Source organism: Somniosus microcephalus, chromosome 23 (assembly GCF_052327205.1).
Source record: "Somniosus microcephalus isolate GS21.2 chromosome 23, FLI_Smic_1.0, whole genome shotgun sequence".
NCBI lineage: Eukaryota > Metazoa > Chordata > Chondrichthyes > Squaliformes > Somniosidae > Somniosus > Somniosus microcephalus.
In genome coordinates this window covers 18,598,541-18,626,458 of record NC_141009.1, presented here as the reverse complement: position 1 = coordinate 18,626,458, position 27,918 = coordinate 18,598,541, and the positions used below count along the sequence as shown (strand labels likewise).

Below are 27,918 nucleotides of genomic sequence, written 5' to 3'. Positions count from 1 at the left end.
CCCAGAAACAGTAGCAGCGGAAACTGATGAACTAACCGACGAAAGGGAGCCAGAATCGCCTCCGCACCAAGAACAAGAACCTCAGGAAAGGTGCTATCCAGGAAGGATCAGGAAGCCGCCCCAAAGACTGAATCTATAAATGGACTATTTCAGTTTAATGTGCATGTTAAAGTGTTAACTGTTATTTGAATGTTATGGCTACTGTTAATCTAAAAGGGGAGGAATTGTAGTGTATGTACCTTTTAAGAGAGAACTACTTTTACTGCTCCTGTATACTGTAGTACCGGCAGTGACCACACCTGTATATAAGCCTTGAGCATGCCTCTGTACTGTTAGTCTTTAGACTACCCTCCTCCAGTAAACACCTGTTGATTGTTAATTTACAGCCTCCGTCTAGTTATTGGAAAACATCATACCTTAAGAATCAACGGATTCAATAGTAGTGACCCCCAGGATGTTGTGGCTGTACTTTGATGAATGGTTTCTAAAGACCATTGGCATGTAAGACAGGAAGTAGATACTGATCAAATGTACATTTGGATGTAATTAACACAAGATGTGCAACCTGAGCAAGAAAGTCTTACCTTTATCTGTAAACTCTTAAAAGTAATCAGCTTAAAATGATTCCTATAATGATTTGACGTTTCAATTCATATTCATTTATTAAGAATTTAGTTATGTATAATCATATGGCTGATTGTTCTATTTCTGGAATTTTGCTTCTAACCATGCCCTTAATTAAAAAGAATACTTTGTTTTTCAGTTTCCTGTGGACAGCTACTGAAGGAGTCTGTCGCTGCTGAGACAAGATTCGGCGAAGCCATTAAACCCTATGTTGAAAGTAGGCAGCCAGGTAAGGTTCCTGACCCCCCTACTGATAGTGTTCTGATATTGAACAAAGGGCAAGATTCAGACACCACCAGAGCTTTTCTCCCTCGTTATTAACAGGGAGTTCAGGAGACATTGAACAACTGAATATCTCAGAGTGAGATCCACAGGGACTTCCCCTGCACTTCCCTCTAGCCCTTGCTTAGAGCATGTTTGTACTAGCTGAAGGCAGAGAAGGGTTACTGAATAATTTACTAACTGATTAATAGACTCACATGGGTATAATTAGGACAGGCATAGGCAGCAGCTACAGTAACCAGTACAGTGCTTAAGGGAGCTGGAGGCTGCTTTAGCTTCGCCTGAAAGAAAGTTTCTGGGGCGCTGCTGTTTGAAGATGAGTCAGAAGGAGAGCAGAGCCCCTGCTCTTTTGAAGTGGAAATAGGACAGTTTGAATCTGTCGAGTTTAATTTTTCAGAGGTGCAATGGACCCTGTGGTGCAACACACTTTCCTTTTTTGTCAAAAAAGTTTTTTTTATGTTATTTTCCATACGTAAGGTTTATTCTTTATAAATATCTGAAACAAACTTTAAAAAAAATCATCAGTAGCTAACAGCGTAAAATTATATTGATGTGTTTTTAAATCCCATTTCTTATCCTTTATCACCCCTTGCTGATATCTATCCTCCTCCAGAAGGGCTTATGGGGTGATCTGCGTTAATTTTAAAGTTTAGATATTCAAGTGGAATGTGATGAGCAGGTCTCATTATACTCTTTATAGTAAACCATTTTCAACAGTGCTAGAATGCAACAGTTTTGAAACTTAAAAAATTCAAATCTTTAACTTCTTAAAATGTAATTTAATAATTGAAATTAGTTTTACCACTTGAATTGTATTCATATATTTTTCATCATGAAATAATATATACATCTTTGGTGCTAAATATTATTTAGTATTCAAAAAAAATTGTTGATCCTGAACCTTTAAAAATGGATTGTTGCATTATACAGGGTATTGGTGTGTTTCAGATATCCTTAATTTATAGGGGCAATAACTAATTTTGCGCACATACATTGCAAGTCAAATATCCAGTTAGACGTGATCAAATAAATTCCCCTGGTGTAACCTCAAAAGCAGTGACCTGCACTGCTAAAACAAATACTGTTAATTCTCAATTAGTTGATTAAATAACTATTAACCCAATAATACCCAGTGTGTCAATTTATAGTCTTTAACTGTTAATTAGTATTCATTACTCTGATGATCTTGGAGGCTGCTGTGATTTTTTTTGTGTTCTGTATTTGCAGTATTATAGTATAGTATTATCAAAACCAGTCTGTAAAATCCTATCGATTCAATCCGCCAACACTAAAAGATACCAAGCACATTTGAAAATCAAAATATCAGACAGTTGATATGTCTTTTGACTGGCTTGCTAAATCTATGTTCTGCTGTATTATCGAGCCCTATGATTCCTGTGAGTTTGCCAAGTGTGCTGAATTTGAGGCACGTTGCATCCTGAGGATTCTTATTCACTGGAAAGAAACTTAGTTGAGACAGCCCAAATTTGTTTTAATTTAGGACCCTCAACTGAAATCAGGGAGAGAAAACTTTCATCCAATCAATGTGGTCGATTTTTACTCCAGGGAGAGAATGCAACCTAGCAAGTGGCCGGCCTGTCTGGGAGCAATAGCAGGGAGGCTCGGACTATTTTAACGGCTTATTAGTATGCCGCTTGCCGACTTCCCAACCAAAATGGCTGGTAGGTCAGTGGGAAACGGATGCCCGGCCATTAAAATCGAGAGTCTCAAATTCCGCCACCAGACTCCTTCAGAAACAGTCCCCGGCACAAGGTAAGTAGATAGGAGGAGCTCGACAGGGTAACCACAGATGGAGGGAGGTAACCCGGGACAGGGGAGGCCCAAGGTTTCCATGTGGGACCCAGAGGAGCTCTTTAAAGCAGAGAGTGCGGCTTCTGTTGTCTATCTTCCCGACTTTTTCTGCTGCCAATGGTTGACTTCCCATATCATATTTCTATTTTTTGTTCTCAGGATGTGGGCACCTCTGGTAAAGTGGAATTTACTGCCCATCCCTTGTACGACTGAGTCACTTGCTAGGTCACTTCAGAAGGCATTATGAGCCAAACCAGTAGTGTGGACTAGAGTCTTTTGTAGGCCAGACCGGGTAGAAGTGGCAGGTTCCCTTCCCTAAAGGATGTTAGTGAGCCAGATGAGTTTTTACAACAATGCAGCAGTTTTCATGGTCACTTTTTCTGGTACCAGCTCACAAATGACCAGATTTATTAAATTCAATTTAATAACTTGCTGTAGTGCGATTTAAATCTTGTGACTTTTGGGTTGCTTGTACAGTACCATAATCACTACACTACCACAGCAAATTATTAACCTGGTTAGGAAATTGACTGAGCGGCAGGAGACAGAGAGTAGGGATAATGGGCAGGTACTCTAATTGGCAGGATGTGACCAGTGGTTTCCCGCAAAGATCTGTGTTGGGGCCTCAACTATTCACCATATTTATTAATGACTTAGATGATGGGATAGAAAGCCACATATCCAAGTTTGCCAATGACTCAAAGATAAGTGGCATTGTAAGCAGTGTAGATCGAAGCATAAAATTACAAAGCAATATTAGTAGATTAAGTGAATGGGCAAAACTGTGACAAATGGATATCAATGCAGGTGTAAGGATAGAACAAAGTACTTTCTAAATGGTGAAAAGCTAGAAACAGTGGCAGTCCAAAGAGACTTGGGGGTTCGTGTACATAGATCATTAAAATGTCATGGACAGGTGCAGAAAATAATTAAAAAGGCTAATGGAATGCTGGCCTTTATATCTAGAGGACTAGAATACAAGTGGGTAGAAGTTAGGCTACAGCTATACAAAGCCCTGGTTAGACCACACCTGGCGTACTGTGAGCAGTTCTGGGCACCACACCTTAGGAAGGATATATTGGCCTTGGAGGGAGTGCAGCGTAGATTTACCAGAATGACACCTGGACTCCAAGTGTTAAATTACGAGGAGAGATTACAAAAATTAGGGTTGTATTCCCTGGAATTTAGAAAGTTAAGGGGTATTTTGAGTGAAGTTTTCAAGATATTAAGGGGAACTGATAGGGTAGATAGACAGAAACTATTCCCGCTGGTTGGGGAGTCTAGGACTAGGGGGTATAGTCTAAAAGTTAGAGCCAGGCCTTTTGGGAGTGAAGTTAGGAAACACTTCTACATGCAAAGGGTGGTAGAAGTCTGAAACTCTCTTCCGCAAACGGCAATTGATGCTAGGTCAATTGGTAATTGTTTAATTGTTAAGGGATATGGGGCAAAGGCAGATATATGGAGTTCGGTCACTGATTAGCCATGGTCTCATTGAATGGTGGAACAGGCTTGAGGGGCCAAATGGCCTACTCCTGTTCCTATGTTCCTGCACCCTAATTGTATAAGAAGTGTACATTTTGCCCTGTTAGAGGTTAGACATCTTGATCTGAGATGCCTTGGCTCTTACAGAACATGCTGGACAGAATGATATAAACCTAGGTCACTATATACAACTGCCAGAGAAAAATTCACAAAGCTCATCCCAGTCATAACCAGTGAATAAAAGTATCCCTAAAACTTGCATATCCTTCTAACTTGTCAAATCAGGGCACATATGGTCAGTCCCAACATTTAACCAATCAGATTTGAGCCTATATTAGCAGCTCACCTATCTATAAAGACCACTTCAAGTCATCCCAAAGGTGACCGTTATGGACAAATTTCTCTATTTATGAACCCCATACTGTAACAGATCACACTGTGTAAGTCAACTTTTTTGAATTGCTTTTCTTATCTGGGTGGTTGGGTGGTGGTGGAGGGAGACAAATAGGAAAATGTACAAGAGATTACTGAATGGTAAACCATGAAGGGGAAAGGATCTTAAGGAGGAAAGTAATAAGAATATTAAAGAATAAAATACTTTGCTAAACCACTAAAATATTTATATCCCATTCAAATGCTAACATTCCTTTTTCTTGATTGGCCAAAGATTTGTCATACTTTTAATCCAAGATCAAGGTATCAGAAATACAAGAACCAACTTTGAGTAATGTATTTATTTTATATAAATTTTTACTTTAATTTCATATTTTTTAATAACTCACATTAACATTACTTAACTGATTTTTTTTAACTTTAAAACTGAAGAGAACATACCAGGTGTGCTTTTTAAAATTTCCTCTCACAATCCCTTTTATTTGCACTCAATATAATTCTATACCCATCGGGAGTGATGAAGCCGCTTTATTAATACCAGTAATCAATATGATGAAAGCCACTGCATGACCACCAGTCAATGGGGTAGATCTTGACTTTTTGCGATAGTGTAAAATGGGTTTTAGCGAGTCGGCAGCCCGTTTTACATCTCTCCCGACTTTCATTTCTATTGACTTCAATGGAAAGAAAAATTGGGAAGAGATGCAAAACGTGGTGCCCGACTCACTGTGCCTGTTTTACACTGTCGGAAAAGTCAAGATCGACCCCAGTGATTTAACTTCCATTTTGTTTTTTTCTTGTATAAAATTCATGGATTGTGTAGTCCTGTCTCCACGTAAATTCTCTTTGTTTAATCAGCTGGCCACCACTTAAGAGACTGTATGCTAGACATTCATGAGGCAGCCAATTTTATTATCTATATATATAAAGCGGTCGATCTGTCTGTCCTTCTGTCTGTCCTCGGGTGTGCGTCTGTCCGGCTATGCGCTCGAAAGTTATACGGCGTACCTATGCGCGCGTTACCTCCGAAGAAAGCTTCCGCTTCCGGGACGCTGGTAAGCGTATTTACTTTTCGGTCGGACGAAAATTGTTCGCGCCTTATGCAAAAAACCTTCAAAATTAAACTCATTATCTGCTACTTAGCATTGATTGACTGACGTCAAGGTTCCACCAATCCTGTGCCGTCACGATTGACCAATCCTACAGTACGGTCCCCTGATGGTTGGCCAATTGCTGTGTGTGTGTGTGTGGGCGGGACTAATCGTTTTCATCTCGGGGATGTGGCAGCCATTGTTTCAATGCCATGACTTCAGCTTCCAGCTCAAACTACTTTGAAAGTTAGTATCTCTTTTAAAAATAACATAAGATTTACCAAAAACGTTTTATAAGTACTTTCACTTTCATCTTTCAAGGTATTAAAAGGTAGAAATTTTGCCTGGCAGCAGATTCACAAAGGGACACAGACAGGGCCCAAAAGCCTGGCACTCGATTTAAACCACCCGGCCCAAAACAGCCCTGGCAAAGCCGGGCTCCCCCCAGCTAGTATATATATATATTAAGCATGCAAGTCCAATGCATGCAGTAGGAAGTGCAGTCGACTGATGTAAGATGTGTTAAAAGGTAATGACAAACAGAAAGTTGATCCACTTGAACAAATTGATGTGAACCAAGGATTAAATTTAAGTATGCATATGTGGCAAAAATATGAACTGTTGATGTAACTTAATTGGAATAAGCATTAAAACAGAACTTTAAAATAAGTGAGATGGAAACTAAGCATTGTTCCATATTTGATCTACTCTAAGCGCCACAGCCCGGGCTCTAGCCTTATTTGGCATGCTAAATCTAGTGCGAGTAGCCAAGGAGTATTGCTGTAACACTTAGCGAATTCCAGACTTCTGAAACCGAAATCGGCCCCATCGTCACTCCTGAGCTGATGGACGGGAATTTAGTAGTAGTAGTAGCACATAATATGACTAGGTTAGCGAAACCAGTTGTAACCGTGACCGAATTCTCATTTTTCCGTCTCTCTTTCCATGCCCTTTTCTGTCTTTCATCTAATGAAAAACTTCAGTTATCTAATTGAACTTGTGCTAGTATACAATGAAGCTTTCTTACCCATTTCCATGATTGTGTTTTTGCAAGGGCAACCCCAAAACACAAATTGCACACACACGTTAATGGGTGAGGTAGGGTAGTGGCTATGTTACTGGATTAATAATCCAGAAAATTTGAGTTCAAATCACTCCGTGCCAGTTTGAGAATTTGAATTCAACGTTAAAAAAAAACTATAAATCTGGAATAAAGAGCTGGTATTAGTAAAAGTGACCATGAAGCTGTCGGATTGTCATAAAAACCCAACTGGTTCCCTAATGTCCTTTAAGAAAGCAAACCTGCTGTCCTTACCCAGTCTGGCCTATAAGTGACTCCAGTCCCATACCAACGTGGTTGACTCTTAACTGCCCTCTGAAGTGGCCTAGCAAGCCACTCAGTCATATCAAACCGCGAGACAGAAAAACAGGAATCAAACTGGACAGACCACTTGGCTGTGACCTAGGCATTGAATCAGGATAAGACAAAGACACACCCAGCAAAGTTGACTCTGCAATGTCCTCCTATCTAACATCTGGGGACTGATGCCAAAGTTGGGAGATTTGTCCCACAGACTAGTCAAGCAATCACCTGACATAGTCATGCTCACAGAATCATACCCATCAGCCAACGTTTTAGACTCCTCCATCACCATCCCTGGGTATGTCCTGTCCCACTGGCAGGACAGACCCACCAGAGGTCGGGGCACAGTAGTATGCAGGGGCAAGGACTAACCCTGGTAATCCTCAACATGGGCAAGGAAACCTGATGCTAATTACCAGCTACCGCCCTCCCTCAGCTGATGAATCAGTACTCCTCATGTCGAATGCCATTTGAAGGAAGCACTGAGGGTAGGAAGGGCACAGAATGTACGCTGAGTGGGGGACTTCAATGTCCGTCACTAAGAGTGACTTGGTATTACCACCACTGACCGAGCCGGCCAAGTCCTGAAGGATATAGCTGCCAGACTAGACTTGTGGAAAGCGGTGAGAGAACTAACAGGAGGGAATGACCTACTTGACCTCGTCCTTTACCAATGTACCTGTTATAGATGTGTCTGTCCATGACAATGTTGGTAGGTGTGGCCACAGCACAGTCCTCATGGAGACCAAGTCCTGTCTTCACACTGGGGAACCCCTCATTGTGTTGTGTGGCACTACCACCGTGCTAAGTGGGATAGATTAAGAACAGATCTAGCAGCTCAAAATTTGGCATCCATGAGGTGCTGTGGGCCAACAGCAGGAGCAGAATTATATACCACCACAATCTGTAACTTCATGGCGCGGCATATCCCTCACTCCTCCATCACCATCAAGCCCGATGATTAACCCTGGTTGAATGAGATCTGTAGAAGAGCATGTGGGAGCATCACCAGCTGTGCATGCATACTAAACAGCGAAGGCATTCTATAGACAGAGCTAAGCGATCCCACAATCAACAGATCAGGTCAAAGCTCTACAACCCTACCACATCCTGTTGTGAATGGTGGTGGACAATAGGAGGCTCCATGAACATCACTGATGTAAGAAAAAGGAGACTTACCATCAAGTAACTTTAAAGTAAGCTTTAAGTAACTTATAAACACACTATATACAAGAGAGGTCTTTACCATGCCTCTGGTAGAAGCCTCTTATAATACTGAACAGACCAGTATTTATACCAGTCCAACAGGAAGTGACATATGACAGGAAGTGAGGTATGTACACAGTTCATAGTTCATAGTTCACAGGAAGTGATGACATAACTTCCCGGAAGTTAGCATTTTTATCACATTCTTCCCTCCTGCAGGATTAGAAGGCTGTGGTCTACCTTTTGGTCCGCAGCCGCCGAACAAGGAAGAGTCGCACCCGTTTGGATTCCCGTCGTAGAGGGTCGCTGGTCCGCTTACATGCGGTTGGCCATTGGTCAGAGTCTGTGTGGCCTGGATTGCCCTGTGAAGGGTCGGGGAGATCATGGCTTCGAGTACGAGCCCCAATAGGTTCAAAGTCGGACTGCCTCTGTTCAGAGGGAGGTGCAGAGCTGGTCTGTGGCGGATCAGTACTTTCATGCGCGGTACTGGGAGGGTCGCAACCTTGAGCACGGGGTTCTACCGGCACCAAGCTAGTTGGTGTCCGATCAGGATCCTGGAGAGGGGTACCCGATAGGTCCCAAGAGTTTCCTGGTGAAATGCCATCACCCGATGTCCCACTAGGTCCTGGTGGGCAGGGAGCCAGATCCCGTAATGATACGGTAGATTCTCGGCCGTCGGAATATCGTATGTTTGCATAGGTGGGGTTGGCATCGGTTAGTTCAACCTCGTCTACGAGAGGGTCATTTTTAGACGTCCGAACATATCTTCGGAGTAATACAGGTCCAGGAGTAGTTAGCCATGACGGGAGTGATGTCCCATGAGATGAGCGACGCTGGAATCCAAAGAACCGCTCATGAGGTGTAGTATTTGTGGCTGTAGAAAGCAGGGACCGTATAGAGTGCAATGCATCCGGAAGCACTGTTTCCCATTGCTGGTCTGGTAGGCCCCGAGATCTTAAAGCGAGACGTACGGAATTCCAGATGATACCGTTATACCTCTCTACCTGCCCATTTCCGATGGGATGGTATGGTGTTGTTTTGCTTGTAGCAATTCCCCGTTCTGAGAGGTAGTCCTTGAGTTCCCTTGACATAAAGGATGGACCCCGATCTGAGTGAATATAAGCCGGCATGCCACAGAGAGAAAATACCTGCTCAAGGCAGCAGATTACTGTGGACGCCAGCATATTGGAGCAGGGGAAGGCAAACGGAAAACGTGAATATTCGTCGATCATGGTGAGCAAATATGTGTTCCGAGTTGAAGAGGGCACTGGGCCCTTAAAATCGATGCTAAGTCGTTGCATCGGTTGGGTTGCATGTATGAGTATACCAGCTGAGGGGCGGAAGAACTGAGGTTTTAATTCCGCACAAAGCCGGCATTCTGAGCATATTTTCTTTACATCTCCAGTGGAAAAAGGGAGATTCCGTGATCGTACGAAATGTAGCATGCGCGTAACGCCAGGATGACACAAACCATTGTGGACATCCATGAGAGTGGAGGATGACATAGTGGAGCAGAATGCCCGTGTGAGGGTGTCCGGGGCCACATTCTCCTTGCCAGGCCGATAGAGAATGGTATAACCAAAAGAGGCCAGTTCCATCCTCCAAAGTTGTATTTTATTATTCTTAATTTTGGTTCGTTTTCGATTATCGAGCATGAAGGCGACTGATCGTTGGTCCGTGATCAATGTAAAGTGCTGGCGAGCTAGAAAATGGTTCCACTTCCGTACTGCCTCTATGATGGCTGTGGCTTCTTTCTCAACCGGAGGATAATGTAGCTCGGCACCTTGTAAGGTCCTGGACATAAATGCTACAGGACGACCTTCCTGATTCAGAGTAGCCGAGATCGCCACCTCCGAGGCATCACATTCAACCACGAAAGGGAGATTCTCATCGATGGAGTGAAGAGCCGCTTTCTCCAACTGTTTTTTGAGAAGGTTAAAGGCTGCAACAGCCGCTGTTCCCAGTGGAAATGATCTAGCATGCAGCAAGGGTTGGATTTTGTCCGAAAAATGAGGAATCCATTTAGCGTAGTATGCAAACAGACCGAGAGCCCGACGTAAAGAAGCCGGATTCTTAGGTGACGGGAGCTCTTGGAGCGGGCGAAGTCTTTCTGGGTCTGGCTTAATGATACCATTGCCTACGCAGTAGCCAAGGATGTTGATGGTCGGTTGCGACTCAACAGATTTGGATTCATTCAGGGTCAAATTACGGCGATGGAGGGCATCCCGAAATTTTTGGAGGTTGGAGTCGTGTTCCTGTTGATCGTGACCTGCAATGGTAATGTTATCAAGATAGGGAAAAGTGTCCCTTAGGTTTTCCTGCTTAACCAGGCCATCCATTGCCCGTTGAAAGGCAGCCACTCCATTAGTAACCCCGAATGGGAGGCGACGAAATTGGTACAGCCGTCCATTAGCCTCAAAGGCTGTGTACTGCTTATCCGAGACCTTCAAGGGTAACTGATGATAGGCACTTTTTAAATCGTAAGTTGAGAACACTTTGTATTCGGCCAGTTTATTAACCATATCATCAATGCGTGGCAATGGGTAGGCGTCCAAGTCGGTATATTGATTGATGGTTTGCGAATAATCGATGCATAGTCGCTGTTTGTGAGGTTTTAGAGGGTTCTTGACAATGACGACTTGAGCCCGCCAGGGCGACGAACATGGTTCAATGATATCCTCTGCTAGAAGTCGAGAGATTTCAGCCGCAATAAAAGATTGGTCTTCCTGATTAAAGCGCCGCGATTTCGTTATTATCGGTTGGCATTGAGGCGGAATACTGGCAAATAATGAGGGTTCATCAAGTGAAGCTGCTGATAATGCACAAAAAGGTAATTTAGATGGTATATTAGAAATAGTAAGTCCGGGTTTGGATCCACCAAACTCAATGGTGAGTTTCTTATGCTGTTTTTGGAAGTCCAGCCCTAAGAGGAGATCACTACATAAGTCTTTGAGCACCGAAAGTCGGGTGGAGGGATACATACGACCATGAAGTGTCATATCAACAACACAAAAGCCGGAGATTCTGGTATTAAGTGATGACTGGGCCATCGCAATTGCCTGGTCCGATGGGAAGACATGTAGTTTCAATTTCGCAACAATCTGTTCCTTAATGAAACTATCAGTACTTCCTGAGTCAATTAAGGCATCTAAGGTATGCCCTTTAATTGAAATTTTTGTGGCTGCCTGAGACAGGTTCTGTGGGCAAGCAGCTGTAATTGGTGTCGTTGCACAGAGAGTGGCTAAAACTCTCGGTGTGCTTCTTCGGGAGATAGCTCGAGAGGAAGCTTGATAGGTCCTAGCTGGAGCATCTTGATAGGCCCTAATTGGGGCAGTTCGGTAGGTCTTAGCTGGATTGGCCCTCGTAGAGGCCCTTGATAGGCAAACTTTAGCAAAGTGTCCTTTTTTCCCGCAATAACTGCAGATTGCATTGCGAGCAGGGCAGGTTTTCCTAGGGTGAAAAGCATCTCCACAAAAGAAGCATTCCTTCCTAGATTGCCAAGAGGCTGCTAAAGTGGGGTCGTCCTCCTCTTCTTCATCAGAATTATCAGAATTAGATTCCCCCATGATAGGGTTCACCTGAGACCGCTTGAATTGTCTGGTTGCAGCTACAGCAGCAGATCGAGATCTGGGCAGCTGATAGAGGTCTGCATTTCTCTTTGCCAAATCCAGTGAACAAGCTAGGTCAAAAGCTTTTTGTAGCTCAAGTGTTTTACTTTCTAGTAGACGCTGGCGTATAAATGGAGAGGCAATCCCGCAGATGAAAGCATCACGAATCATTTCTTGGCGGTACAGCTCAGCTGAGGCTGCCTGAAAGTTACAATCTACGCTGAGCCTGCGAAGTTCTTGCAGGAATTCGTCAATTGATTCCCCTGGCCCTTGTCGGGCTGTGGCCAGTAGATGTCTAGCATAGACCTCATTTGGGGTCTTCGCATACAGTTTCTTAAGTGCCCGAATCACCTCTTCGTAATTATCCCAGTCATCAACATATTCGAACACTTTTGGGGTCACATAATTGACAAGTATCTTCAATTTAGCAGGAGCATCCACTTTACATTCATCCAGAAAATTCTCAAAAGTACGATACCAATGCTTCCATACCCTGCCAGCTGCTGGTGTATTCGGGTCCAAGTCCAGACGAATAGGTCTAAGGATTTTCTCCATGATGGGTGGTTCCCTGGATCCTTAACTTCCGAGTTTGTCTGAAGGTCTAGTATTTGTCAGTGTAAATACTAAGTTACTTAAATTGATGTAAGAAAAAGGAGACTTACCATCAAGTAACTTTAAAGTAAGCTTTAAGTAACTTATAAACACACTATATACAAGAGAGGTCTTTACCATGCCTCTGGTAGAAGCCTCTTATAATACTGAACAGACCAGTATTTATACCAGTCCAACAGGAAGTGACATATGACAGGAAGTGAGGTATGTACACAGTTCATAGTTCACAGTTCATAGTTCACAGGAAGTGATGACATAACTTCCCGGAAGTTAGCATTTTTATCACAATCACCATCCTCAAAGATGGCGTATTTGCAACCATCTTTAGCCAGCGGTGCCGAGTGGATGATCTTTTTCGGCCTTCTCCTGAGGTCCCCACCATCACAGTTGACATTCTTCAGCCAATTCGATTTACTCCACGTGACATCAAGTAACGGCTGAGTGCTCTGGACACTTGGGCCCCGACAACATCGCAGCTGTAGAGCTGAAGACTTGGGTTCCAGAACTAAACACACCCCTAGCTAAGCTGTTCCAGTACAGCTATAATACTGACAATTATGTGACAGTGTGGAAAGTTGCCCAGGTATGTCCTGTCCCCAAAAAGCAGGACAAATCCAACCCGGCTAAATATGGTCCTATCAGCCCACTCCCAATCATCATCATAGGAGTCGTCAACAGTGTTATCAAATGGAACTTACGAATAACCTGCTCAACGATGCTCAGTTTGGCCGCTGCCAGGTCCATTCAGCTCCATACCTCATTACAACTTTGATCCAATCATGGACACGAGCTGAATTCCAGGGGTGAGGTGAGCATCACTGCCCTTGATGTCAAAGCAGCTTTCGACCAAGTGTGGCACCAAGGAGTAAAAATGGGTATGAGGGAAAACTCTCCAGTGGCTGTAGTCATACCTGGCACAAAGGAAGATGGTTGTGGTTGTTGAAGTCCAATCATCTCAGCCCCAAGATATCGCTCCAGGAGTTCATCAGAGCAGCGCCCTAGGCCCATCTACCTGCAGCTGCTTGATTGCACAGTGTTCAGTGCCATTCGCAATTCACAGAATCACAGAAACCCCACAGTGCAGATAGAGGCCATTTCGGCCCATCAAGCCTGCACCGACACATATCCCACCCGATCCCCGTAACCCCTACACCAACACATATCCCACCCTATCCCCGTAACCCCACGTATTTAATCCCCCTAACACTAAGGGTCAATTTATCATAGCCAATCAACCTAACCCGCACATCTTTAGACTGTGGGAGGAAACCGGAGCACCCGGAGGAAACCCACGCAAACACGGGGAGAATGTGCAAACTCCACACAGACAGTCACCCGAGGCCGGATTCGAACCCGGGTCCCTGGCGCTGTGAGGCAACAGTGCTAACCACTATGCCACCGTGCTGCCCTCAGATAATGAAGCAGTCCATATCCACATACAGCAAGACTGCAAAACCATACAGGCTTGGGCTGATAAGTGACTAGTAACATTTGCGTCACAGAAGTGCCAAGCAATAGCTATCGCCAACAAGGGAGAGCCTAACCACCTTTCCTTGACATTCAATGGCATTACCATTGCCGAGTCCCCTACCGTTAACATCCTGGGAGTCACCATTGACCAGAAACCCAACTGGCCCAGCCACATAAATGGAGTGGCTGACGTAATAAAGACTCACTACGCACTTGGTTGTACATAAAGCAAGGCTTTAATCGACTTGTAACAAAACATGGAGGTCCAGACAGTCTCTGCCAAGTTGGGCCCACGCCCGAGTATTTATACTCCTCGGGCGGCGCCCTCAGCTGGCCGTTCAGTAGTACTTCCTGAGTTACTTCTTGTAGATGTTGCGATTTATGACATTGGCTACCAGAGAAGGTCAGAGGCTGGATATTCTGTGGCGAGTAGCTGACCTCCTGACTCCCCAAAGCCTTTCCACCACCTAAAAGGCACAAGTCAGGAGTGTGATGGAATACTCTCCACTTGGCTGGATGGGTGCAGCTGCAACAACACTCGAGAAGCTCGACACCATTCAAGTCAAAGCAGCCCGCTTAATTGGCACTTTACCCACTACCCTAAACATCCACCTCTTCTACCACCGACACACTGTGGTTGCACACTGTCTACAGGATGCTTTGTTTTTCAGCAAAGTAGCTACAATGCACCATGCAGAATGTGTAATAATAAATATTCCTTGCAAACAGTGCTGTATTTAAATCTGTCTCAGTTTACAACTCAGCCTGCCTATCTCCTGACAACATTTTGGCTAAGGACCTCTAACTATTCATCAGTGACAAAAGGTTTCAATTCCTCCCCCATATATGGAAAATGATGTGCACAGAAGTCAAATGACACACATCACTATGGTTGCCTTAAGATTCTGTGACATACATGAAATGACTGCGTGGGATGTCTTAAGACAACAGTGATAGTCAAAGGTTTAAACCGCATTAGAGGAAGGCTCAAACAGCATTTAATTTAGTGGAGTAAGACTGAGCAAATTGTTAAATTAATGTTAATTGGATTATTGATTGCTGATACAATCCTTTTTCCTGACTAAATTTAGATTCTGTGTACTTTCTTGTGTGCATGCTCTCTCTTGTTCTCTCTCTCTCTCTCAATCTCGCTCTGTTTCCTTTCTCAATTGCAAGACTTATCCTTGGTAAGACAGGGTCCTGACAAATACAGTATAAACTACTCAAAATGGCATCTCTCCTTTGTTCAGTATAATAATGGTAAATAAAACATACAAATCACAGCATTTCATTCATGCATATGGAGAAAATGTATTTCTTTTCAGTTAATCTATGTTTTGCATCCAAAATCTAATCTATTCATTTGAGGCACAATGGAACAGATTCTTGTCCATCTTTCTACAGGGGATGGAGGGGGCGGGGGGGGGTGGTGGTGGTTAATGAACTCCTGATAATAACAAAAACTGTCTATTTTAATAACTTGTTTTGCCGTAACTACTAGTGTGTAATTAAATTGCTGTTAAAAGCATTCACCAGTAGATGGCAGGCAGTACCAAAAATCCTTTGTTAAGCATTTGTTGGTGGTAACTTCAGAGCCCCCTTTGTTGACTCTGTTTTCTGCACTAATGTGCACAGTTTCCCCTTGAATCGCTGAAGTTGGGGCAGGAGGATCACATTGCACGGGCATTCCAATGTATACATGGAACACTACTTACCAACCTCCAATCGCTGCTGATATTTTTCAGAGAGCTGATGGTATAGTCTGGACTTTTTAATCATTAAAATACGAGTGATGGTACAGTGGGAAGCCAGAGTTTGTTTTAACCTTTATATTTTCTTCTTTTGGCAGCCTTCACACCAGCTGCTTTTAAACCTGGGCCAAAGTCAGCTTGGCTCAGCAGTAGCACTCTCGTTATGGGTTCAAATCTCCCTCCAGGATTTGAGCACATAATCTTGGCTGACTCTTCAGTGCAGTACTGAGGGAGTGCTTCATTGTTGGAGGGGCTGTCTTTTGGCTGAGATGTTAAATTGAGGCTCTGTCTGCCTGTTCAGGTGGACATAAAAGATCCCAATGGCAGGGGAATACTTCCGATGGCCTGGCCAACATTTATTCCTCAACCAACACCACTAAAACACAGATTAATTGGTCATTTATCTCATTGCTATTTGTGGGACCTTGCTGCCCACAAATCAGCAGTGACTACACTTTGAAAGTAAATCTTTGCGAAGCACTTTGGGTTATCCTAAGGTTGTGAAAGGCCCTATATAACTGCAAGTTCTTTCTTAATGCGCACCCAAGACAATCCCTTTTTTAATTTACTGAGTGCATTGTCCATTTATTTGTTGGTTTTGATACTACAATTTTGGCATTGAGGTAAGGCTTTGATGTCAAAAATGGAAAAGGTTTAAAGTAGACAAAATAATTAATACAAATGATGCTGAACCATTCTTACTTCTATCTCACTCTGCACTCTCTGCATGACAAACTGTAGCTACTTTCAGCGTCCCTCTCATCTCTCTATGCTCTCCCTTCACACTAAAAGCTTGTCTCTCACTTTCATGTCAGGTGCTGAAAAAGTTGAGGCCCTTATGCCACTTTAGGAAGAGGAGGCCAGCCTTCCTGAAGATGCAGCATCACTCAATCTGACCCTAGCAAGCACCAGTTCAGAGAATGGCACAATGCATACTTTAGAGGTTAGCTTGGAGAATGGGTCTTCACGTGGTGAATTACCAGCCAGAATTGCGCAGGGAGATAGGACATGTTCCAGCTCGCCGGATGGCAAGATCACATACAGGAAACTTTTTTTTAACCGGCACGGACGAGACCGACGTGGTGCCGGTTCATCAAACATTCCGGATAACCGAACGCTATAGTAAAAGATACGGAGCTGAGAGCTCCGTATAAAGCAACAAACCCTGTTGCTCAGCTTCAAAACAATGGCCACAAGTTGCAAGCGTCTCAGTAGCTTAGCAACAGTTGCAGCCACACCCTTGCACAGCAACACATGGAGGAAGGCAAGTAATAAAAGTTACCTGAACCTACTCCTGAATTTTGCCGGTTAACCGAGATTTCCGGTTATTTAGGTGCTGGTAAATTGAAAGTTTCCTGTAGTAGCTCTACTGCAGAGGATTCAGATGCTGACACCAGGAAATGCTAGGTGCACTGAGCAGCCTGCCAGCGAGCTTGCATGCAATGACTCCGAGCATAGAGGAGTCCAGCTCCAACGTCTTGGGGCTTCATGCAGAACATGGAGACCATTCTGTCCAACGTGGAGTGAGTGGTCAACTCCATGAACATGACAGTAGCACTCTTCACGATGGAGCCTATGCTGACAGCTTCCATGGCAGCGCACACTGCTGCCATGGAGGCTCAGGTGGTTGCCATCGGTTCTGGGGGACAACGTTGACCGTGTTCCCGCGCAGAGCCATAGGAGTGCTGAGGCGCTGTCCCAGGAGAGTGGTCTTGGCTCCATGGGAGAGGTACCTGCTGTCTTCTCTCAGGATGACAGCATGCCAGCTTCCCTGCCACCTAATCCCCCAGTGCCCTTGTAAGTGCCACACAGCCAGCTGGGCCAGACTGCCCATGTTAAGATGCCGCAATCTGCAGCCAGGCCCACAAGGCCCACAAGCTGCTTGAGGTCGCCCACCACAGCCATTTGAAGTGTCCTTAATGGAAGCTGTAGCCACTGGGGATACACTTTGTAGGAGCACTAGGATAAGCAAAAGAGTGCACAGGATAGTCACTCAGGGGTTGCACAAGAATGATGCTTAATTATTCCTGTTAAATATTATACACAGAATTGAGATGTTGGATTAATTATATTTTTTGGATTTAGTGTTGCTGTTAGTATTTGTAGTGAAGTGAGGACAGGAACCATAAGGCTGAACTGAAGGAAGGCAATCGGATGGCGGTAGTTAAGGATGGTGATGATAAGGATTGCGGGAATGTTGATGTATTTGGGATGGGAGGGATGGTTCATGTGGAGCGCACTCGGATGAATTGCTCTCTAAGAGCTCTGGCAGATAGGAGCACTGGTGGCCAATGCTGCTCATCTCCTCCTCCTGCTTATGCTGTTCTTCCTCCTCCTGCACTTCTTGCTGCCCAGGTGGTGGTAAGGGCTTGTCCTTTATTATCGCAAAGTTATACAGCATGCAGCACACAACCGCAAATCTAGATACAATGCCTGTGGAGGTGTCCGATCTAATATAGTGGAGGGGGGGGGGGGCACACTTCTGGCGTGGAATGATCTTGCACGCACCACCAGCCATATTGGACCCTTAAGCGTGCATTTTATACCTGTAAAAGATCCAATTTCTAGGCCCTTGTTTAAACAAATGTTCCATTATTTTAACTAACTGAGTTGAGACACGAGGTTATAAATGAGACATAATGCACTTGAAGTGCTGTAACCTGCAAGGCTACGGACCAAGAGCTGGAAAGTGGGATTAGGCTGGATAGCTCTTTTTCGACCGGTGCAGACATGATGGACCGAATGGCCTCCTTCTGTGCTGTAAATTTCTATGATTCTATGATAATTCAACTAGTTTTATAGGTAAATATAACACAACAAATTGAGCTTGAATAGAATGTGATCATATAGGTTGATCATAAATTTAAAAGGAAACATTCACTTGAATACAGATTTGCTCTCTCTAAATTCCATTGGAAAAACTGGTAGGCCGCAGAAATGGATTAAAATTACAATGGCCTGTAAGGATAAATCATAAAAGAGACAACAATAACCTCAAGGACAGATTTGGCACCTGACTATTCATGATCTTCTTGAGATTCCATTCATCATGTGCCTATAAACCTCAATATCAATCGTTTCTATAATCCTTGAGATTCTTTTACCTTTAAACCTCACAGGCTATTCTAATTCCTCTTGTATTGTGAATGATGAATAAATGGTGAATACATTGCATTGAAGTGAATGCTAAAGATTGCATAATTATGAAAACATGAATTGCGAAAAAGAGTTGCGAAAAGAAAATACATATAAGTAATGCAAGAAACGAAATAAAATATTTTCACAGTAATCTGCAACATTGCATGGAGGGGTGAATTAGCAATGGGAGGAAATTAAAAGGTTGAGCTATACTAAGAATTACTCTTCGTGATATCTGAATCTATTAGCCATAAATAGAGCATGTATCATCAGTCCTAAATGAGAGCATCATGTGAATGCAGAAATATAAACAGGCTAGGAAGAATGTACTGTTCATTGTGTACATGTCAACCATCACCTGGATACTGAGTGTGAAGTTGGCATCAGACTGGGAAAAATCTTTGATTCAATTACCTACTCTGTCAAATGTGGCATCTAGGGAAGAGACCTTGAGGCAAAAACACGCAGGTGGGATGGAAAAATTTGCAAAATTATAGTTTTCATCTTATTGAAAATCAAATGTAACCATGGCCATATTATGTAATAACCGTGCGATTCTGTTTATTTTGGATATAGTTCCAGATATTATGGTCTTGAAGTGCATGTCTCAACGGCTAAGTAAACGGGACTGTTCCACTCTGGGCTGGGTGATGTATGGATTCCCTCAAGATGTGGGACAGGCTGAAATGCTAAAAGATGCAGGATTCATAGCAAATAGGTAAGTCTTTATAATGTAAGATTTTAAACCTTTGCGTAAGTAATATTGTAACCAGCACATTGTAACCAGGGTTATATGATTCTGACTTTAATATAGGGCAGCACGGTGGCATAGTGGTTAGCACTGTTGCCTCACAGCGCCAGGGACCCGGGTTCAAAATCTGGCCTCGGGTGACTGTCTGTGTGGAGTTTGCACATTCTCCCCGTGTTTGCGTGGGTTTCCTCCGGGTGCTCCAGTTTCCTCCCACAGTCCAAAGGTGTGCGGGTTAGGTTGATTGGCCATGATTAAAAAAATTGACCCTTAGTGTTAGGGGGGATTAAATACGTGGGGTTACGGGGATAGGGCTTGGGTGGGATGGCTGTCGGTGTAGGGACCGGGTGCTAGGGTTTGGATGATCAGCCATGATCTCGTTGAATTGCGGAGCAGGCTCGAAGGGCCGAATGGCCTACTCCTGCTCCTATCTTCTATGTTTCTATGTATACTACATGATGTAACTCACTCCTTACTATGTGATCTATATAGAATCACTGGTAAATAATAGAATGGCCCAGATTTTGTGGTCAGCGGCAAGTGGATGGCGCTTGCCGTTCGTTACACTTATACTTGCCTATGACTTTCTGTGGGCTATTACACCGCGATTTGAGGTAATTAGAGAGCCGAAACAGCATGGCACCCTCTACAGGTGATCTGGGCCTGTATAAATAGGGCAAGCAACGTGTTTCCTCAACCAATCAGATTGGAGAATCCTTACTGAGACACGCAGGGGGGAATTTTTCAGGGGTTCCGCGGGCATGTTCGGTGGTGGGTTGGGTGGGAAATTGGTTTTTTTGACAGCAGATCAGCAACCCGCTGCCACGCGCCTTTCCCAGATGTCAGGGCTGAACAGACCTGACACACAGCGGCGGGGGAGGCAATTTAGGTCATTATGACCTTTTTAACAGCCCATTAAGAAGTATTTTGAGCTCACCGTTACATTTTACGAGGTTGCCCACGGGGTCCATGTTGCTCGGGGATCACGTCAGGTAAGCAGGTCGGGAGTTGTATGACCATGGAATCATTTCATTACTTGACAGCTGTAAATGTGCTATAAAAGCTCCCATCTCACAGCTGTTCACTTTCCAAGCTCATAAGCTGTTGCTTACTGCATTTGGAAGACAGGTTGAGCTTTATGCAGGTTGCAAATGTTTGGAGTAAACTCTCCATCCAGTGTCACCTCATTGGAACAACCTCTCTCACCATTGACAGATCGCTTCTGTCATCTCAAGTTCACCTGCCATCTATTACATCAGCATCAACGCCCTTGAAACTATCTCACCTTGGTCCTCAGAATCCCACCACAATCAGCACCACGCACACCAGCAGCACCAACCTTCTCCGCAATCAACTGATGCTGTACAGGACAGAGGGCATCAGCACCTGACCACATTGCTGCCCGGGAAGCCAGGGATGGCCTCACCATAGCCAGATTTACTTCACTTGATGCTGTATACCCTGGCTGCCACATGATGCGCCAGGTTGGCACCACCCCACATCAACACCATAAAGCATCCCTAAAATGCCCAGGCCATTCCTTTCACACACATGACCATTGTGGGGGGTACCGTTATGTCTTACCATTCACTGCACCTCACTAAGCCACTTCCAAAGGTGCACACAGATCTGTCCAAGAATGCAAAGGTTTCAATGTTTGACACCACATTTAACAGAAACTTTATATGAACATTGCATAAAACACCCAAGTGCCTACCCTTGTGTGTTGTTAGTTGGTATGATTGTACTACGATGAGGGTGAGTGTGAGGGGTGATTAGTGAGATGGGGATGTGATAATGTAGATAGAGGGGGATGGGTGCAGGTGCAAGGTATGTTGATGTGAGTAAGGATGTGCAGGAATAGGGTAGGGAAGGCAGAGTAATGGGGATGTGATGAGAGGCACAGCAGGATGAGATTGAGTGTGGCTTTGTACTAACGTTTTGTGATCTACTGAGATCATTGAAACGTTTGCAGCACTGCACCCAGGTCCTCCTGACCACATCCCTGCTTCTGTCCTTCTCTGCAATGTGCAACCAGGCTGTGTTGTTCTCCTAGGGAGGTCTCTTCCGCCCATGGGAAGGGAAGAGGACCTTCCTGTGTGCTGTGACTCTCTCCATACGCATATGGAGGGAGTCACGGGAGAGCCTGGGTGCGGCCCTGCACCTCTGTGCAGTCATTGTCAGTGTTTGCAGTACCTCAATGCTGTAGAACACTGACAGCACAAATGTCAAAAGAAAGTTGGCCATGGTCCCTTTAAGGAAACTGGCTGATGACACGTCATCAAATGATGTCACCTGGCCCGCTTCCTCTAATTTGCCGGGAAATGCACTGGGCGGGCCCAATCAAGGGAATTTCATTTCAGAGGCCGGGATGGAGCCAGCAGCGGGGTCAGGACCCGCCACCGACATCGCCTGCCACGGACCCGCCGAGGTTCATAAAATCCAGCCCGCAGAGTCTAAACCAAGAAGTGTAAATTAGAATATTTAATTCAATGTAAAATCATGTACAGAAAGTGAAATAGGAAGAGGGAGAGAAAGATGGGATTAAGAGAGAGATAAAAGAGACAGAAAGAAAAAGTAAAAAAAATTATCTTTTTAAAATAAATCTCCAACAATAATTAAAATCTGAAGGAATGAGACTCCACACTTGTAAAAGTAAATTTTCAGTGCCAGAGAGGTTGTTTGGCAGTATTAAGACTTACCACGCCACTAAATATTCACTTACATTTCAAAGGACAAGCCCTAACCTTTTCTGGTGTTTAGTGGGTATGTACCCCAACTTCATGCCGTTGCATGTGTGTGAATGCCGAGTCTCTCAGCAAGGTACTGATGTAGCGAAACTTTTGGAGGAGCAAGGCAACTCTGATAGCAACTTCCTGATTTCCGTGTTTAACTGCGCCTGTGTGGACGGCAGAAGTTGCTGTCCAATATTTTCCTTGTTATTATAGCCTCACTGTTACTTCTACTGCAAAATCCGGGCCATCTTTTTTTAACAAATATTTGATCAAATTCTGCCACAAAAATACATTAGGACATTACACATAAAGGGGTAGATTCCCCCCCACCCCCTTCAGCACCAGGGCTTAAGAGATTGCTGGGGCAGAAGCTTTAAAATGATGCAATTAGTTTTAAGAAAATCTTGAGTAACTGGTGCCCAATTTTGCAATTGGGGCTTCTACCCTGCCAAGCTCTTAAGCCCTGGTGCTGAAGAGGAAAATCTACCCCCACGTGACCATATGCCACCATCACTTCACATCAGTGCACAGTAGGCATTCTTTAGAGTTTTTAGATAATTCGCAGTACCCTGTCAAGATACTGCCAGAATTGAGAAATGTGGTCCATTTACATTAGTTAGGCTTGAGCAGGTTTTTTTTTCATTTGGTGGCCTCTGTTAGCTTTGCTGTATTGAGGATAATGCTTCTACCATAGGGGATTTTGCCTTGTGCTATCTGGAAGAATGATCTTTCTATGGAGTAAGCAGTTAATAAGAAAATATGCAGCGAAGTAGACTGAGAGGAAAAGAAATGAGGGAGAGAGATAGAAAGAAGACAAAGCAAACCAGAGGCAGAGGAATTAAAGCTTTTTTTTAAAAAAAAAGCTAGGGTGAGGCCTCCATGGTGGCAGTCACCTAGTAGAGCATGGCTTTATATTTGAGGTTTTTTTTCCCTTCTTTCTCTCTCTCTCTCTCTCTCTCTCTTTCATTCATTCTCTTTCTCCTCTTTCTCATTCTCTCTCTGTCTCATACTTACATTGTATACACACACATCATGACAGGGGTTAGCCTAGTGGATTGGTAAAATCATATGCAGAACGGAGAAGCTTTCCGATTCCAGATGCTTATTAGGGAATTCCAAGATTGTGAACTTTAGTACTGGTACTAAGATGCATTTGACTGGTATTGAATTTTAAAGTTTTGGATGTGTCCCAACAGCATTTAGGGCAAGAGAAGGCAATTACTGAATTTTCCATTGTTGAACACTTTCTAATCCTCCAGGGCTGGGAAGCTTCTTGATATGCTTCCCGATCAGTCTCTACGCTGGCCTGATGTGCTAGTTCCCATTTAATGAACGGAGCTGTACCAGGATGGGCGCTGACTCCATGAAGACGCAGCCTCTGTGTTGGAGTATGGTTTGACAAGTAACGTTGAGTATCAACAGGCTACTCAACAGCAGAGGGAAGTGGCGCTAAGTCTGATCCTGTCCTTACCTGCCAGCCACAAATGAGGGGGTCACACTGGATAATAATGGGAAGTAGGAACCCTAACTATTTCCCCCTCCCTAACTCAGAGACTCTGAGGCCAATTGTAGTGTCCCTTCTGCTGCCTTGGCTGAGATCAGATAACTCCGCACAGTCCAGGAAGTGAACCTGGTCAGTATAGCTCAACTGCTCACTGAATAAACTCACTGATACCCCAACAAGTAAAATGTTGTTCATTTTTTTTCTAAAATAATGTCGGCCGGGGAGACTTTTTACAGATATCATCTGTTTCTCTAAACAAGTGACTCTTAATGAGGCTAGTACTGGGAAAGGGAGAGGCACCGGAAATGTAATCTAATTTCCCTGCACAGGGTTGAATTATTATTTTCTGTACTGCCTTATGCCATAACTATCATGAATGCATGTATTTCCATCGAAGCAAAACTAAAATGACCGAATTAAAGCTGAACTAACAAAACATTGCTAATAGGTAGTCTGCTGACCAGTAAGACTGGAAAATCTATGGCTACCATTTTACTGGTCAACTTGGACTAAATTCGAGCTCTGTCCAGGGAAATTCAGCAATAGACTTTTGACTGCTTGAGCACAGGTAAGTGAATTCATCAGTGTGTTGTGTTTGCACAGACTTCAGTATTCTCCAGTGCTGATCCCCATATGGATTACTGAGAACACACAGCAGATTAATAGAAGGTTCAATGGGAAAATGGAGTTGAAATCTCCAGCACAATCTTGGGGCCAGCAAGGTTAATAACCACATTACCAACTACTCAGTCTTTAGCCATTTCAAGTGGTAGGTGTCGCTCTGCATGCTACAGCCCTATCTTACTCCTCATTAATTGTACTAATACAGCTGTACCTGTCCTCTATCCTTGCCATTTACAAAAAGTTTGTTGGGCATGCAGTGGAATATTCATCACTCTTTAGTTCTGTGTACAGAGAAAGCACTTTCATAAGGTGTGATTTTAGAGGATTATTGTGCTGCTTCCACGGTGAAATAGAAAACCGAACAAGCCACGAACTTGGTTGTGAAATTGTGTCCATTAGAGATGGGGGATTCTGGAATTTCAAATAAGCATTTCATGTAAATTCACCACCTTTTCCGTGTGTTTTCCAATTATATTCACCGTACAAACATCACTGACTTTGTCCAAAGCAAAATTTCATCAAATGTGCAATTCTAGCTGGGCCTGTTTCTTGGCTTCCTCTCTTGGGGTTGAAGTTCCTCTGAGCTATTTTTTTAGCACATTTGAGTCAATGTGTGCATTATTTTAATGAAGTTATTTTAATAGGAAAATGGAATTTAAAAAGCCATTTATATTAAGAGATAAACGTGAGGTGAATTTTCATTCTAAAAGTTTCGTAAGAGGAAACAGCAGCAGGGTAGCAGCTTGGTGCAGTTGGTAACACTCTTGCTGAGTCAGATGATTGTGGGTTCAAGTACATAATCTAGGCTGTGCAGTACTGAGGGAGTGCTTTATTGTCAAAGGTGCCATCTTTCCGATGAGATGTTAAACCGAGGCCCTGTCTGCCTGCTCAGGAAATATATCGACCGATCCTTCATCGTCGCTGGGTCAAAATCCTGGAACTTCCCCCCCCTAACAGCACTGTGGGAGTACCTTCACCACACGGACTGCAGCCGTTCAAGAAGGCGGCTCACCACCACCTTCTCGAGGGTAACTAGAGATGGGCAATAAATGCTGGCCTTGCCAGCGACGCCCACATCCCAGGAACGAATTTTAAAAAACGGTGGATGTACAAGATCCTGTAGCACAAACCAAGAAAAAGCAGGGCACCCTTCCTGTGTCGTTATTTTTCCCTCAACCAGCACCCCCAAAAACAGATGATCTGATCATTCATTCATTCACTCGTTTTCTGTTTGTGGGACCTTGTGCACAAATTGGCTGCCACATTTGCCTATATGAAAACTGTGACTGCACTTTGAAAGTAGTCCGATAGCAAAATACTGCGGATGCTGGAAATCCGAAATAACAACAGAAAATGCTGGAAAAACTCAGCAGGCCAGGTAACATCCATGGAGAGAGAAATAGAGTCAACCTTTCAGGTCGAAACCCTTCGCCATCGGGAAGCCTGGGGGGAGGAAGCCCACGGTCTGGAGGGGTGGGGGGGAGGCTAAAGGCTTCCTGGAGAGACCACTCCTGCTCCTCCTGGCCCACAAGGAGTGTTAGAAAAGCAACTTACCTTGGGGAGTCGGCAGCTCCCGCCTCCATTTCACTGCCCCCCAGGAAACCCATGCAGCACTGGTCAATTTCAAATCGGGCTCCAATTGTACTGTGGGAGCCTGATTTAAATATTTTAATAAGCATCCCGCCTCTCCACGGCGAGACACGCTGACACCCTGATATCCGCCGCCGTAAAAATGGCAGCGTGCTGGGGTCGGGTTACGCAGATTTCGCATTTTAACCCCTCTCCCGCCCGTTGTAGGAGGGTTAATATCAAGGCCTATGCGACTGTAAAAAAAAAAGCTCCATTTATTTTATACAATTCATTGTTGACAATGATCTCACCCTACCAATTATGTTCAAAGACTTCATTTTGTTACTAGGTTACACGTAATTTTATCATTCTGATTTTAAAAATCCTTTTAGTGACTTTGAGTAGTGAGATTTTGGTTTCAGGCACTACAATCCTTCCCAGTTTTTTTTATATAGGTTTTATTGTACAAAATGGAGTAGTTTTATTAAGTAAGTTGTACATCCTTTACCAGAAAACACTTTTAGAAGAAGTTCATGTTAAATCGAGATACAGCAGTGCGTTTGAACACCCAGCTTCAACTCATTTGATCTTGGCAGTTTTGAGGCCTGCTCCCAGCAAGCACATGACAGAAGTGGATCAGAGAGTCAGCTGATCACACTGGCACTGGTGGTGGCTGTGGAGAAGTCAGTGGAGAAGTCTATGCTACGCTCCACTCTGATGAAAGGAGCATGGTATTGAGCAGATATATAGGACTGTGAGGAAAGAGAAAGGAAGTCAAATCTGTGTGTGGGGGGTGCAAAGAATATAAATAACTCCGGTGAGAAACTTAAAGCAGTATTTTATTTTAATGTACTGAATACCCGTGACACCAATTGAAATATACTTGCACTCTGTCACAAATAATTGGTAAACGTAATCAAAACTCCCACGTAAGGCATGCGCCCTCTGTTTTTGAATCCTGTCATTCTAGGGTTCATTGCAAGATCCCATCATACATGCACAGTGGTATTTGGTGGTTTTGAATAATAAACCAAATGGTCACATAATTGATTACCCTAAATGATGAGTGACTCCTGTAGGCTCAACTCACTAGTGGCTTTTTTTCCTTGATGGCCATTGTCCACCTTGTTTATATTACATGTTTACTGCTTCTACGAGTCTGTTTTGTATTTTTTAAAGTTTGAGAAGTACAGTTGATTTATGCAGGGGAGCATGAAGTCACTGTGCATGAAGTCACTGTTTAATTATAGCAGCAATCTTCAAGAAATGGTATGTTGCAGCAAAGATTAAATAATTGTAACTGAGAGAAAATCTTGGCGTAACAGAGGTCAGTTTAAATGGACGTGGTTGTTGGTAAAACGGCTCCTGCCTTTAGCTGACTCAAGCCAGACAGAGATCGCAAGGTTATAAGCTTGCTCTCTGAATGGACAATCTTGCCATCTTATCGTATAAAAATCCCTGGCCTATTATTTCTCCACTTGTCCCCTTGAAATTTATTGTACATGCCTTAAAAAAAAAGTTCAAGATGTTTTTAATTGCGTCATACACAATCCTATTAGGTATTATTTTAGAATACCGACCCCGAGTGTGACTTCTCATATTTTCCGAACTCAGGACTGTTTTGAAGGTATCCCGCTTTCTTCACTTCGAGTGGCAAATCCTGATTTTTATCATTTGAGCTTTAGCTCCATATTTAAAGTATTTTTTCCAGTTGTCATTTCTGCCACCCACCTACAGGTCTGCTGCCACCTCCTTCATGACTCCTGATCTGGCAATTTGTCTTGGTTTTCTCACAGGGATTGCCAGGGCCATGATCAAAGCCCTTCCATGGCAGTGCAAGAAGCAGTGAGAAGGCTGGCAAAATGTGGAAATCTCCATCATGACTACTTTGTGGCATGATGGGCTC

At 43.8% G+C, this 27,918-nt stretch overlaps 1 protein-coding gene across 3 annotated transcripts in view; it reads left to right on the top strand.

Annotated features, from left to right (window-relative positions):
- Positions 1–27,918, top strand: part of ak8 (adenylate kinase 8) — a 235,233-nt gene that overhangs the window by 134,034 nt on the left and 73,281 nt on the right. For all 3 annotated transcript variants that reach the window (XM_085965537.1, XM_085965535.1, XM_085965536.1), the window contains 2 exons: positions 764–853; positions 19,409–19,550. In XM_085965537.1, coding sequence (XP_085821663.1) covers positions 764–853; positions 19,409–19,550 — 232 coding nt within the window. The remainder of the gene's footprint in view (positions 1–763; positions 854–19,408; positions 19,551–27,918) is intronic.